Source organism: Scomber scombrus, chromosome 15 (assembly GCF_963691925.1).
Source record: "Scomber scombrus chromosome 15, fScoSco1.1, whole genome shotgun sequence".
In the NCBI taxonomy this organism is placed as follows: Eukaryota; Metazoa; Chordata; class Actinopteri; order Scombriformes; family Scombridae; genus Scomber; species Scomber scombrus.
Genome location: NC_084984.1, coordinates 29,453,096 through 29,467,917, shown reverse-complemented (window position 1 = coordinate 29,467,917; position 14,822 = coordinate 29,453,096). Strand labels below are relative to the sequence as shown.

The following is a 14,822-nucleotide window of genomic DNA, read 5'->3' as shown; positions in this document are numbered from 1 at the left end:
GCTTGTTACTGTTTGAATGATATTGTAGATGGGGCTGTGTGAACTGTGGGGGAGAAGGGTCTGTGTATGTATCTGAATGTGATGACATCATACAGAACTCTCAAGTCTCACGCATTGACTGTGAGACACACGCATTTCAAGCAGTTCACACGCCACACCTGTCATTTCTCACGCTGAGAAGTGATAGATCCCACCCCACAGAAATTAATATATTATATACAGAATGTAATCCAGACATCCCAACTCTCCCACATATTGATAGTGGCTCCCTGACGCCCGCAAATGAGATCCAATCTCCCAGAATCTGGAACGAGCGAGCAGGAGTGCGCGATAGAGAGTGACTGCATACTTGCCTGCCTTGCATCGTTGCTTCTGCCTTGCTGCCATCTGCCTTGACCCAACCGGTCAAGGCAGATGTCTGCTCACCTACGGCGCAGTTCTAGTTGATGTTTCTTCCAGTTAAAGGAGAGCTTTTGCTTGCTGCTGTTGCCAAGCGCTTGCTCATGGGGGAATGTTGGGTCTAATACAATTAATGAGTACATTCTAGGTCTGCTCCATGTGAAACGTGCCTTGAGATAACTTTTGTTGTGATTTGGTGCAATGCAAATAAAAATGAATTGAAAGAAAGAAATAAGAGGTTTTGAAGAAGGATTACTTAATTGATTGCAAATCATTTTCTAACTGAATGCAGCCCAAAATACAAAACAGTAATTCTGAAAAGAAAGACACACAAAACCAACATCATGACCTTTTTTCTGTAAGGTTTTGACGATAAGATCACATATATGCCTTGATGACACACAAAACCCAGTAGTGTTCATAGCTGTTTTTACTGTTTCTGTTCTTAAAGCAGCCTTTTGTGTGGTTTTCAAAGATTGTCAATGAATGCAGCCCAAAATACTGACAGTATTTCTGAAAAAAAAGACATAAAACCAAGCCTTTTGCAAAATTCTGACCTTAATTTTGTCTATATACCTCATGATGATGACAAAAATAGCATTTTCTCACTGAATGCAGCTCAAAATAAACAACAATAGTAATTCCAAAAAGAAAGACAAAAAACCCAGGAATGTTCATGTCTTTTTTCCCCCCGTTTATGTTCTTACAACAGCATTTTGTCTCGTTTTTACAATAAGATCAACCTTCTATGTCAATATTGGTTAAATTAGCATTTCCACATTGAAAACAGCCCAAAATACACAAGTAAAATAATAAAATAATAACAATAAAAGAAAGGCACACAAAACCCTTATATATGTGTGCTTTTCATTGTTTCTGCTCTTAAAACATCATTTTGTGTGCTTTTGACAATAAGATCACCCATTTACCTAAATAATGGAAAAATCATTTTCTCACTGAATGCATCCCCAAAGGCAACAACAGTGATACTGAATACAGTTCTAGAAAGGTAAGCCTTTCAGTGTGTCTGAAGTCAGCCAGACATGAGTTGGGGAAGTTACGTCTGGTCAAACTGTGTGGGTTTAAATTAGCAAGGTACCTGGACAGCATGAATAATCACTTAATGCATACTACTATACACACTATAGTACTCTACAGACCTGTATAACTGCAGTTTTTAATGTAATTTCATGGTCTTTTTAAATGAGTTATTATTCTAGAGCATTTCTCTAAACCCAGCATTGTCTCGCACCATGCTGTTATAAACTACCTTGTACACTTTCAAAACATCCAGAGCCGAAGGGCGGAACTTGGGGTCTTCCTTCTTACACTCCTTGTGAATCTGAAAAAGATGGAAGTGGACTAAATCCCCTCCAGGTACCCTTCCCATCAGGAACTGTGTCACGTCTGGAATTTTCCAGATGTCTGTTCTCTCATCATACTCAGTCATGAGATCATCTGAAAAAGGCTTCCCTTTATTTCTTAAAGGCCACAACTGCTCTGGGGCCACAAAGTCCCCAGTGAGCTCCCGGTGGCCACATTTCACAAACAAGCCTCTGGATGGGTCCACCTCAGGCAATGCGTCCAGATCGTTCACTACTAGGTGAAAGTCACTTGTCAGCAGATACTGAGAGAGAATTTTCTCCAGGCTGTTGGAATCACACATGACCCGTCGCCCAGCTGGGCTGTTATGGAGGTAGTGGAGGATAGAGACATAATCTATAGCCAGCATCAGTCGGTTCTGCCATGTGTTGTATCGTTGTTGATGCTCTTGTGCGAGAACACCATCCAAATTAAGCAATGAGCCAAGTGGGTGGTACTCCGTGACCAAGGCATGGTCTTCAAGGCAAAACCCCACCAATTGTACAACCTGAGGACCCTGCAGGGTCTGTAACATGGACAGCCCGTGGAGAAAATCCTCCACGTAATCCAGAGAAGATAGTTTGGACAAAGCCACCTTCTGACCCCTCCACTCTGCCAGATAGACCTGAGGGACAAAAAAGTTGGTGTTTGAGTTTAAACTCCACAAGACATACTGAGCAGTACAATAGCAAAGGGTCTCATGCAACAACATTTTCATATTATCATTCTAAACCATACAAATGTGTTGTAAATAATCAGTTTCAACCTGATGAAGGCAACCTGTAAATGAATAGTAGCATATTAGCAGATAAGTGTTCATACAGAGTCAATATGATTGCCTGCCCCCAAAATGTCAATCTGCTGACTTTGGGAGGACCTTCCTGCCCAGACAAAGCAGTCTGCAAACATGTATCCTGCTTTGGTGGGAGCTTTTTAAAGTGGACAACAGGAAGTATGTACACAATGCAGACTTACGCATATGTCTGTGTGCATATGAATGTGCTAGTGTTTTGAATTGAAAAAGGAAACATCATGCCAGAAACATTGGCATTTACATTGGGAAAATGTGTATTAGCACTGAAAAAGTTCCACTGAAAAAAAATAATACTATTGGCTCCTGTAGCTTGATGGATCAAAGGTGATTGAGTCAGTGTTTTGGTCAAGTGAACTCGCTGGAGATAGAGGGTCCCTTATCTGAGCCTTTTAGTTTGCAGGATGTTTGGATGGTCAGGTCAGTGAGGAGTTTGGAACTCTAATTTATGTTATTTGTAGGGCTGGGTATTGGTACTCGATACCTGCAATCGGTTCTTTTTGTACCCAGATCTAGGGGAGAAAAAAAAAAGACTTTCAATGGTTTTGCTTGCAGCCAATCACCGTGAGCGTTCTTCGATTCAATGCGCCGTTTGATTGGTCCACCACCACAACAACATTAGTTTGTATGGCGGTAAAGCAGGAAGCTTTTCGAGCTGCATCTGTGGCGGAGTTGGCTGGTTAGCGTTCCCGAGATGCTGGCAAAAGTATGGCTGTACTACACGCCTGTGGTGCCTGGTACAAGTAAATGCATAAAATGCGGTACGATTATTTCGGAGGACAACTGGGAATACAAGCAACATGATAAAGCACCTCATTAAACACGGAGAAAATTTGAGGGTGGAGAACTGCAGTGTTTATGAACTTTTGAATGTTTGGAACAGCCACATTAACTGAATATTTTCTGTCATTGATTTTTTAAACAATGCCATACAAACCTGAAGGCCGTCTGTCTGACAGATTACACTGAGGGTGATCAACCGTAAATTGAAGTTATTCATACCCCTATCCAGCCAGGGGGCGAGTATGCATATTAATGATTAATTTTCTAGTCACGTATTGTCTGTGGTCTCACGTGCATGACCTTGTTGTTTAGGTGGTGTCGCAACCAACCATGGGTCAAATAAAGGCAGGCCTACTAATTACGTCAGCAGCACAATGCTGCCTTTGTTCTCTGTAACCCCTGAAATAAAAGAGGGAGCACCACAGGGCTCTAACATGGACTCCACCCCCAGTCTACTTTGCATTTCACACCTCTGTGTGAAATCCCCAAACTCGCGTCTCCCATTGGCAGATAACACAGGAAATCCGGTGACACTGTCATGACGTCACCGCAGCGTTAACCAGCTGCGCACATTCAACACCACTCTTTCCATTACAATTGGCCGGAGGAAGCGTTGCTCGTCTGAGCCAGTTTGCTTAAGGAGGCAACAGCTTGAGTTTGAAGGCTGGAAGAGCTGAGACTTCACCTCCTTGTTCAACCGAACACAATTACCAGATCCAAAGGAGAGCCGGCTGCTTCAACACAGCGCCCTCAACCTGCCTGCAGAAGGAAGAAAGGATTTCTTCACAATGGAGCAGAAGCTTTTTCCCTGCTGCCTTCCAACGAGCCGCCTCCACACTACTGTGTTTCATCATTGCTTCGCCAAGAAGCCGGCCGCTGCTGCTATCCACAGGACAGAAGACGGCACTGCCAGGACCGTCTTCTGTCACTGCCAGTGACAGTATATTTTATACTTTTTGATCTGCGACCCCACATTTGCACTCTATTCTTCTCCCATTCAATTATGGCTCTGCCTGCTCTCCGTTGGTCTACAAGTCATCCAGGTTAATTTGTGGTCTTAGTGTGCCACCCAGTGGAGAAAACTTGTCATACCTGATAAGAAAAAGGGGCCTCAGTTTTCTGTTTGTGGTTCAAGTTTATTGACTGTATTATTATGTTTTTAGATATCTGTGCAGTCTGTCTATTACTAATAACTATTTCACTGACATTGCTGTCAAAGTCAAGATCAAACACAAATTACATGAGCATGACCTACAAACATATCTACAGGATTCACTGGAAATAAGTTCCTCTCCTGTTTGACTCATCAAAGTGTTGGAGGTTCATTTCAGTTGCTCAGTCTAAATGTCTACACAGACAGACAGAGGGAGAGAGAGAGTGTGAGTGTGTGTGTGTGTGTATGTGTATGTGTGTGTTTATATGTGTGAGTGTGTGTGTGTGAATCTGTGTTTATATGTGTGTGTGTGAGTGTTTGTTTGTTTGTTTGTGTGAGTGTGTGTTCGAGTGTGTGTGTGTGTGTCTGTGTATGTGTGAGTGTGTGTGTTTGTGTGAGTGTGTGTGTAACGTATATCTCCTTATTGCAGTGTCCGATAAATGCCCGGGTCTGAATGCATCTAAATGCCCCTGACGGAAACCTTTCTGCTTCGCCACGGCCCGACGTGCGCAAGGGGGCGAGGTCCCGCCCAACGCTGCTTGCAGCTTTAATTATTTATTGTTTTTGCATATTGCTATCAGTATTTCCATTTATCATTATATTTTTTTTTCTTGATTTTAATTTATTTTTGCTTGTGCTGTTCAAATATATTTCAAGTTGAGTTCTGGTGGTTCAATAAATACTTATGTTTACAAATCTATGAATAATCGTGTTTTATAATTGTGATTTCAATATCGATCAAGTGATTATGATTTTTGCCATAATCATCCAGCCCTACTAGGGAGTACTTCTGTGAAATCTGCCATAAAAAACTAGACTTAAAGAAAAAACGAGAGAAGATTCATACTGTGAACAGAACATAGCTGTTTCCCTACAAAGGAAACAAAATACACTTACCGGCACCTCTAAAACTCACATTTGATTTGGTTTATTTGAGTAATAATATCTTGTTGGCATCCAACTAACAAACATTTTTAGATGTTTTACCATTGTTTCAATGCCATTTTGATAAAGTAATTTCAGTACCACAATATCATTTTAAGTCTTTGTAATTTTGATAATTCCTGCATTAGGAGTAGGAAGGGTGAATCGACAGGACTTTCTGTTTCTTATATTTCACACTATCCCTTTAATTCCATTCACACAATAAACTAAGAAAACACAGACTTTCAAACATCATCTACCTTCTTAACTGCTCCCTGGCCGATGAGCCTCAACTTGTGTACTTCGGCATCTATCTGTGAACATCGAAGCCAGGGGGTGCAATTTTTCATGGTCGTCATTTTAAAGTTTTGAGGTGTACAGCCTATATAAGAGGCCAGCAGCTGTTCATTAGTCTGATACACAGAGTCCAGGTACAGGTAGAGCAATATGTTGCTGAGGAGTAAAGCAGCAAGGCATAACACCACCACTGGAACACTGTAGGAGATGGTGCTGCTACTGCTCCGACCCATGGTGCTCTGCATCTGGAATGGAAAACAAAGGTGGAAGAGGATAAGTACAGTAAATACAGGTCAAAACTTTAGTAAATTAAGTCAAGAATAATTCAATATAGTAAAATACAGTCTTTATAAGAGCTCAAACAATGTTAGAAATAATTAGTTAATAGAACAATTTTCAAAATTAAATATGGTATGATTTAGTATATTTGGTTATATGCTTGTATTTGCACAAATAAAGCAGTTCATGAAGAACTTTTTCCATGCTTTATATTTGTTATTACGTCCTATATGATTCAAGTCAATTACATCACATAACTACATTTAAAGCAGAGAATGGCCTCCAGAAACTTTCTGAACTGTGGTTGTTTCCTTCTAAGCACAAATGTGGTCTTTTTTGTAACCTTTATTTATTCAGTGTAATTTCACTGTGGACAGTGTTGAACAGGAAAGCCCTGCTCACATTCACACAGTTACACATTCATACCTGGCAGCCACCTAGTACAATCTAGAGAATTCAAAATCCTTCACCTCACTTTCAAAGCTCTTAATGGGCAGGCTGCATCATATCTTAAAGAGCTCATAGTACCCTATCATATGGTGATAGTACGGTGCCCGACCGGGGCCAACCGCTTCATTTGGGGGAGAACAGCTGCAAGTACAGAAACGATGCAAACTACAAAACACAAACAAAAGTTAAAAAAAATACAACTACAAAATCGCGCTGCAAATAAAAATCGCTGCAAGAAACTAAAACAAATGCATAAACGCGCTGCAAATAAGGAAATGATACAAAGCCCGAGCGATGCAAATCAAGAAAACACCTGCATTAAGAGAAACGCTGCATAGAGAAAAAGCGCTGCATAGAGAAAAAGCGCTGCATAAACCAGTCACTACAACGGAAGTACCCCAAACCTACAGGGGGCGTTCTAAGTTGTCTCGACTCAACTGGAGGCAGGTATAAGGGAGAGAGTGAGACGACTGAGGCTCAGTGCCATCATAGATATATATTGAACACTAGAGCTGTGTCTCAATTCAGGGGCTGCATCCTTGTAAGGACGCGGCCTTGCGGTCTTCGAAGACCGCGTGCTACTGAGAAACCTCAGAAGGATGCATCAACCGTTGCGAAATGGGACGGTCTGGCCTTCAAACCATTTCCTGGTTGCGTCACCAGCTGCGTCACCAGCTGTTCCCACCCATAAGACGCGAAAGGCACACACAGAAGAAAAAACACACATAAGAATAAGACAAACAGAAGAAAGAAGAGGTGGTGGTGGTGGTTGGAGATGTTACATATTTTTATTATTTTTTAGTTATTATAGTATCATATAATTTCATTATTATAACAAATATTTCAAATACTACTCATGTTATTTAAAAAATAGATATTTATCATTGCCACCCAGTGGATGATGCGCAGAGCAACACTGCTTGACCCAAGATACCGAGGGGACCACATGAAGCCACCTGATCCAAGTGATATAAAAGCAGAACTGGTAGCGGAGATGACGGCGGCAGCAGAAGCAACACGTGAATGTCTTTTGCACAGCACATTTTTGAGTGTTTAATTAATTATTAATCAAAATGATTTAGAATTTTATTGTTTTTAGTATAATTCTTTTCGTTCGTTTAAGACCTTGGTTAAGATAATTTTATATAATTCGCTTTGCACGGGGGGGAGGGGGGGGCGGCATCGTCCATCGGACCAACCCTAGTGGACAGTGGAGACCAGACCCCCAAACACCGTGAATACCAGCCCAGATGATGTCCCACTGACCACAGAAGACACCAGACCCATCCAGCCCAGCAGCACTGCCAGGGACTTACCTGTATATATATATATATATATATATATATATATATACATATATATATATATATACATATATATACATATACACATATATATACATATACACATACATATATATACACATACATACATACACACATACACATATATATATATATACACAATACATATATGATACATTTTCCAATGTTGAAAATATTACATTGTAAAGTGTAACACCCAACACTGGTCATAATTCAAGCTAGCTAATGAAAGTTTTCGGTGAAGAAAGAAAAAGCCTACCAAGCGTGGTCACTAGCACTACATGCATCCTTAACTCTGAGATGATTTTTGGCTGGCCCGCAGCAGGGTCAGCAGACTGCCTAACTGAGTGATGAACTCAGATGAAACTGTCAAACTAGGCAGAGCTGATTAAATATGAATCAAGAACCTGTTAATCCATTGTCTGTTTTTCACCTCTAATGTTTTCAGAAAGATGTTTTAGTGTGTATCCGACACAGCATGGCTCAGAACATCTTCTGGTCAGAGTCACCTTTGACCCTGAGATGAGTAAATTGGACCAGGTTCTCTTGGACAAACAAAGATCCATTAACATTCCATGGAGCAACCCAAAGTGACAAGATCTACATAAAAGTAACATAAGACAGATTTTGGTGTCTCCTTCGGACGTCATTAACTTATCGGAGAGACTTCACTCCCCTTTTCTACCATCAGATTGGAGTCACACAGACCACCGTCATAAATTAAAAGGCATATTCCTAAGTTCTACCTCTCTCTCAACACAGAGCATGAAAGTGGGAATTAGTGTTGAAACTCATACAAAACTTCTTGGTCAATAGTATGGTATAAACAAAACACCAATTACTTATATCAGTATCAGTTACCTAAAGAAAACCTCCATCACAGCTATTACAGCGATCACAGATAAATGGGTATTTGAAGAACTGTCATTATACTTTCTCTTTTCATAAACACAAATGTTGGTATGAGAATGTTCACTTAATGTGAGAAAGTGTTACATTGATGTTATGCTTACATTATGGTGATAATCAATTATCTATCATGGAATAAGTAGAATAACAATGTGATCATGCTTGATCATATTAATTGTTTTCAGGTTTTAATGAATGGCAGCTTGATGAATCAAGCTGATGTCATAGTAATGCCTGCATGATACATCCTGTGTTCTGTGTTACTATATTATAGTATGCATTTTATAATCAGGATCAGAAAGTCAATTCATTGATTTACTTCTAAACATATTATACATGTTGGAAAATGGTTACAGAAAACATGTGAAAAGGCTGATAACTATGCAGTACTGAATTGTGGAGATAGAGCCTTAAATTGTTTCTCACTTTCTCATTTTATCTGATTTTCTGAGCCTGCAAAAAAGGGGTCCCCCGTGACGTAGTGGCGTGCCCGCGTGACCTTGGCGAGGAGACCGAAGTAGGCCCCTCCCCTACTTATATAGTAGGGGAGGGGCCTACTTCGGTCTCCTCAGTGGTTAACCTGCCTAGTGGTGAGTTATTGTTACTACATCTAACGCTACTACTAGTACAGTCTACAGTTAGCCAGTTTGCTGAGTTAGCCGCCGGGCTAGCCACTGAGCTAGCCGCCGAGATAGCCGCAGAAAGCTCTCAGTAGCGTCCATGTCACTACCCGATGTGAGTCGCTACCCGATGTGAGTCACACATGCGCAGTAGCGTCCGCCATCTTTGACAGTTATGTACGGCAACTCCGCTTGGAAAAAACACATTATTCCAGATGTGTTATACACATCCGATCTAACTCAGATCAGGATATATCAATAAAGTTTATATTTAAAAAAACGAATGAGCACTGCGCATGCGCGACTCACATTGGCCGCTTGGTCGGACTCACATTGGGTAGCGACATTGCGCATGTGCGAAAAAAACGCTTGTGTATTAATACTTCCCCGTTACATACAGATGTACAAACTTGTGTTGAACTTCTTTTGTTTCTATACTTTGTGCGGACTCGCACCCATCTGCTGAAATGTGTATGAAATACATCTATCCAACATATAACAGTAGTTTGTCCAGGTGGAGTTGCCATAATGGCGGACGATGACAGACGCTACTGCGCACGTGTGACTCACATCGGGTAGCGACTCACATCGGGTAGCGACTCACATCGGGTAGCGACAGTCCATGTTTCTGGTAGAGGTGGTGACTTTGACAGGTGACACTTGGTAGGGGGCGGGGTTTCAGCGAACTCGGCGGGCACGCCCACAGCGTTTGGGAGCAGAGACAGCAGGCTGATTTTACACAACTTTGAAGCCTAATTTCATATTATATTTTCACATATTTTTTTTAATCATTCAAATTTGGCAGGGTGGTTAACAACACACTTTTCTGTGGTATGTCAAACTCAGAACACATATTTATTCTTACTTTACACGGACTTTAATGAATGATGATGATGAAATGTTTTGCAGTAAAAAGCTGGAAATTAGATCCTCAAAGTAGCTATGATGAATCTGATTGGCTGACAAACAAGCCCTGTTTGCACCCCTCCAAAACCTGCTTTGCTTTGCTTCAGGTTTTGCTCTGCTCATCTTCTCTTCTCCTCACACATTCTTACTTTTGTCACCTTATCTTATTCTTTTAATCCTGAGTTATTCTTTATCTTAGTTTACTACCAAATTTTATTTCACGTTTCTGTAATCTTATTATCGTATTTTTCGTCAGCAAACGTACAAAGAAAAGGCCTTTACGTAAACACATCAGTAAGTTTTGTATTCAGTGTGTTTTTGAGGATTTTGATGTGTGGCCAGCGCTGAGATCTCTCCAGATAGTTATTAAACAGTGAACTAGATAAATTGGACTTTTTCCTCCATCTTTCATCAACCTGCAAGAGCTTTTGGGCAGATCAACGTCTGTCAACCCTACGACTCGTCATAATCGAGAGGGACAAAGCCTGCAGGCAGACAATCACCGGACCAGGCAGTCTGACAGAAGGTCAGCCGACCCGGACCATCCTCACAGCAACCCACCCGTAAAACTCAGTAAAGCTTATTACATAATTACATATCCTTCATTTAAATTCATCATTCAACATCATCTTTGATTCATGCCACTATATTGAGTAACAATCTGTTGAATTCATATTGTATTGAAAGTTCATCATTACATTTATTTATACATCATTTATTAGTAGTGTGTAGTTAATAAAATCCACAAAACTCACTCAATTGTGTTTGTCTATTCTTTGAAGTGATACATCGGATCTATTGAAGCGTTGAGCCACAAATTCCGAAATTTGACTGAGTCAGAACTATATTGATTTATTATACTTTACTAATAACCCAATTAGTAAGTAAACATATATTTCCTCCTAAAAGGGAGGAAACGAGAACTTAATTTAAACATCCAAAATTGCTACAAGTGTACTGTTCATATATGAAAGCCAGAACCAAGCACTGCCCAAGGCACAGAACGTCACCTCCTGGGACCATTACAATTCAAGATATCTAAAGCCTGCAGTCTATCCCTGAAAGGTTCAGGAACATTTCCTGCATGGGGTCATGGGATCAATCGTCAGAGAAATCTGTACAGCCAATTTTCCACCTCAAGACCTAATAAAATTTCAGGGAAAATGCCGGTAGAGATGTGAATGAAAGCAGTAAAACTGCAGGGACAAACATGTAAATAGTTACGTCCATCTGACAAAAGACGCTTTCATGTGGAACAAGCAAACAAATCACAAGACTCCAATGATTGACATTTGAATCCTCAGCTTGTTTACAGATGCTTTGCCTATGGTTTCACAGTTGATTTGATAACTAGCAAAATACGTTTTTTAGTTTGCAAACAAACTCCTTTTTCCAATAATGAGTGGAAACTGGAAAGATTCAGAAATAAGGGAGCTCCTCTCAGTCAGTGCATAACAGTTGAGTTATATGGCTTCCATAAGTGTTGCATTATCACCATCTGCTGGACTGTCTCTTGCCTCATCTATTCCAGCATTGCCATGGCATGTGTGAAAAGGCTCAAGATGAAAAAAGTCAAAGCTCCAGCAACAGTTGTAGTATAGGAGAACTTTATTAACAGACCAACGCATTTTGGCTTGTGGCCTTCAAACAAATTACCCTGACGAAGTCTGCAAGCCAAAATGCGTTGTTTTTTTTGAATATCCATCCATCCATCCATCTTCTTTCCGCTTATCCGGGGTCGGGTCGCGGGGGCAGCAGCCTAAGCAGGGAAACCCAGACTTTCCTCTCCCCAGCCACATCGTCCAGCTCTTCCCGGGGGATCCTGAGGCGTTCCCAGGCCAGCCGAGAGACATGGTCTCTCCAGCGTGTCCTGGGTCTTCCCCGGGGTCTCCTACCGGTGGGACGTGCCCTGAACACCTCACCCGGGAGGCGTCCGGGAGGCATCCTAACTAGATGCCCGAGCCACCTCATCTGGCTCTTCTCAACGCGGAGGAGCAGCGGGTCTACTCCGAGCTCCTCCCGGATGACCGAGCTTCTCACCCTATCTCTAAGGGAGAGCCCAGCCACCCTACGGAGGAAGCTCATTTCGGCCGCTTGTACCCGCGATCTCGTTCTTTCGGTCACTACCCAAAGCTCATGACCATAGGTCAAACTTTTTTTGAATAATGTTCTCCTATACTACCAGTATTGCTGGAGCTTTGACTTTCTTTAGACTTGTTTCCTTCTCCATGCAACTTGGAAGGAGGTGAAGTTGTGCCAGAAACATGCTCATCATGTTATCATGCTCATTTTCTTTATACCACGCATTTACGACGCTTCATCGCTGTCTTGCGTAGAAGATATGCCTTAAGTACAGTTCAGTTATCAACAAGGGGTGTAGTAATTTAACTTGTTAGGTCCCAGAAACAGGAACAGCAAGGTTACTCCAAGCCAGTGTAAAATAACTACATAGCAAATGTATAACTTCAGCTATGTCAACATTATTTAATATTTTATTTTAACATTATTTTGCATAACTTAGTAACATACCTGACACCACGTTGTTTCACATAGTGTAATCATTCACACGGCACACTGATATGATAGCAAATTGGTCCATTCAAGTGCCTAGCTGTTGTCGTCGTTGTCGTCTTCTTCGTCTTCGTCTTCGTCTTCTTCTGCTTATTCTTCTTCTTCTTCTTCTGATTGCAATAGCAGCTTTGAGGTGAATACCGCCACCTATCGTATCGGCGTATGTACCACGGGATCAATTTTATAAGCCATTATAATAAACTAAAAAACAAACAACTATGACGGTCCGTGTATCATTCGCGAGTCGTTTATTAAGATAGAGAGAGCCCAGAAGCCTTGGAGGACTGGATAGTGCTGACTGCTACCGCTACACAGATAGAGGACACCCTTGCTGGACTCCACGATTTAACGGAAATCATAGGGAGGTGCTTAAGCCTGATTTAGGCTTTTTTTTTTTTTTTTTATACATATTTTAGTGATGTATAGTAAACATTACAAAGAGACAATAGAACAATACAAGCACACAGTCGTTAATATATTACAACATAGCAGCCAGTGGGGGTTTCACTTAAAAAATACAGAGCAAAGTACATCATTCATGAGTTTTAGCAACTTTCTTATTATTTGAATCAATAATAGTTTTTATATATTGTTTGGTTTCCTTTTCAAATGCAATAAATGAAGGCTTTGTGTTACTAAATTTAGCCTTATGAATGTGGTATTTTCTTAAAATAATTAATAAATTAATAATATATAATTTTTTATGTTTTTCCTTATCATTGCTATGGATACCAAACAATACATCTTTCCAATATAAACAGAAGTCAGAGTCTATTTTAACAACAATAAAACGGGTTAAGTCCTTCCAGAACTTACTAGAGTGGAGACATTGCCAAAAAATATGGACAACAGTTTCAGGAAACAGATCACACAACTAGCAGTAAACAAACAGGTCCTTTTTAAATTTGAGCAGATACTGTTTAGCAGGATAGTATCTGTGTATCAGCTTAAAAGTCACCTCTCTCACTTTATAAGTGAGGAGATATTTATAAGGTAGACTCCAGATGTTACTCCATTGCAAGTCAGGGACAAACCCCGCCCAGTAATGAACAGCAGCAGGAACAGTAGTTATGTCTTTCTTAAAGAGAGATTGAATAACACAGTTGTTGTTCTTCGCCTTATTACAGAAGCACATTTCTCCCACTGCGGTGGTTTTTGGGTCCAGAGGTAAACAAGTGGGCAGTGTAGTCCCTTTTAATAGCGTTAAAAGGGCAGAGGGAATGGCATCCATTACTATACTGAATTCTCTAGGAGTCACAGGAATATGGAAGGTCTGAAGGAATTCTGAATAATTAAGTAAATGTCCATTACCATTGAGTAACTGGGTCACTAGGGTTATGTCATTTTCAAAACCATGTTTTAAAGAATAATGATTTGTTTTTAAATGTAATGTGACCATTATTCCAGATATAACATCTGTGTGGTGAAAAGTTATGTTTATATATTAGTGACCATGCGAAAAGCATCTGCTTATGGAATTTAGATATATTTTTTGGAAGCTTTTCTATTTTGTAATCACTAAGAAGAACATATTGAAGCCCTCCAAGCATTAAGAAAATATAGTTCGGTATGAAGTTCCATATTGACGTAAGGTTATTTAGAAACTGTTTAATCCAATTAATTTTGAATCTATTATTAAGAGTAGTAAAATCAAGGAAATTTAATCCACCAGAATCGTATGTATTCATAATTACAGATTCTTTGACATAATGCATCTTATTTTTCCACAGAAAATAAAAAAGTATTTTATTGACGGATGTGCAGAGCTGCTTACTAACATATAAGGGAATGGCTGCATATGCAATACGAGATAAGCCTTCAGCTTTTGTTAACAGAGTTCGACCTTTTAGGGATAAATCCCAGCCACTGTTTAAGTTTCTTTTTGGTCTTATCAATAATAATATTAAAGTTTTCAGTACATCTTTCTTCATTTCTCATGACAGTTATCCCAAGGTATGTTATCTTTTCTTTAATAGGTATGTTACAGATTTGGGGAGTGTTGCGTTCTTTAAGTGAGAACAGTTCACATTTTT

The 14,822-nt window shown here is 40.3% G+C and overlaps 1 protein-coding gene across 1 annotated transcript; it reads right to left on the bottom strand.

Annotated features, from left to right (window-relative positions):
- Positions 1 to 819: 819 nt before the first annotated feature.
- On the bottom strand, positions 820 to 12,880 carry pomk (protein O-mannose kinase). Its single transcript, XM_062434816.1, has 3 exons — positions 12,748 to 12,880; positions 5,693 to 5,974; positions 820 to 2,386 (listed from the first exon to the last, which is right to left on the bottom strand). The coding sequence occupies exons 1-3, from the start codon at positions 12,778 to 12,780 to the stop codon at positions 1,616 to 1,618; spliced, it is 1,086 nt and encodes a 361-aa protein (XP_062290800.1). The 5' UTR covers positions 12,781 to 12,880; the 3' UTR covers positions 820 to 1,615.
- Between the last annotated feature and the right edge of the window lie 1,942 nt (positions 12,881 to 14,822).

Excerpts from the sequence above, each read along its gene's own strand:
- pomk (XM_062434816.1), bottom strand. The coding sequence starts at position 12,780 with ATGATTACACTATGTGAAACAACGTGGTGTCAG. Across the intron at positions 5,975-12,747 it reads GTGAAACAACGTGGTGTCAG|ATGCAGAGCACCATGGGTCG; the intron begins GTATGTTACTAA and ends TTTCCATTCCAG. Across the intron at positions 2,387-5,692 it reads GCCAGGGAGCAGTTAAGAAG|GTCTATCTGGCAGAGTGGAG; the intron begins GTAGATGATGTT and ends TTTGTCCCTCAG.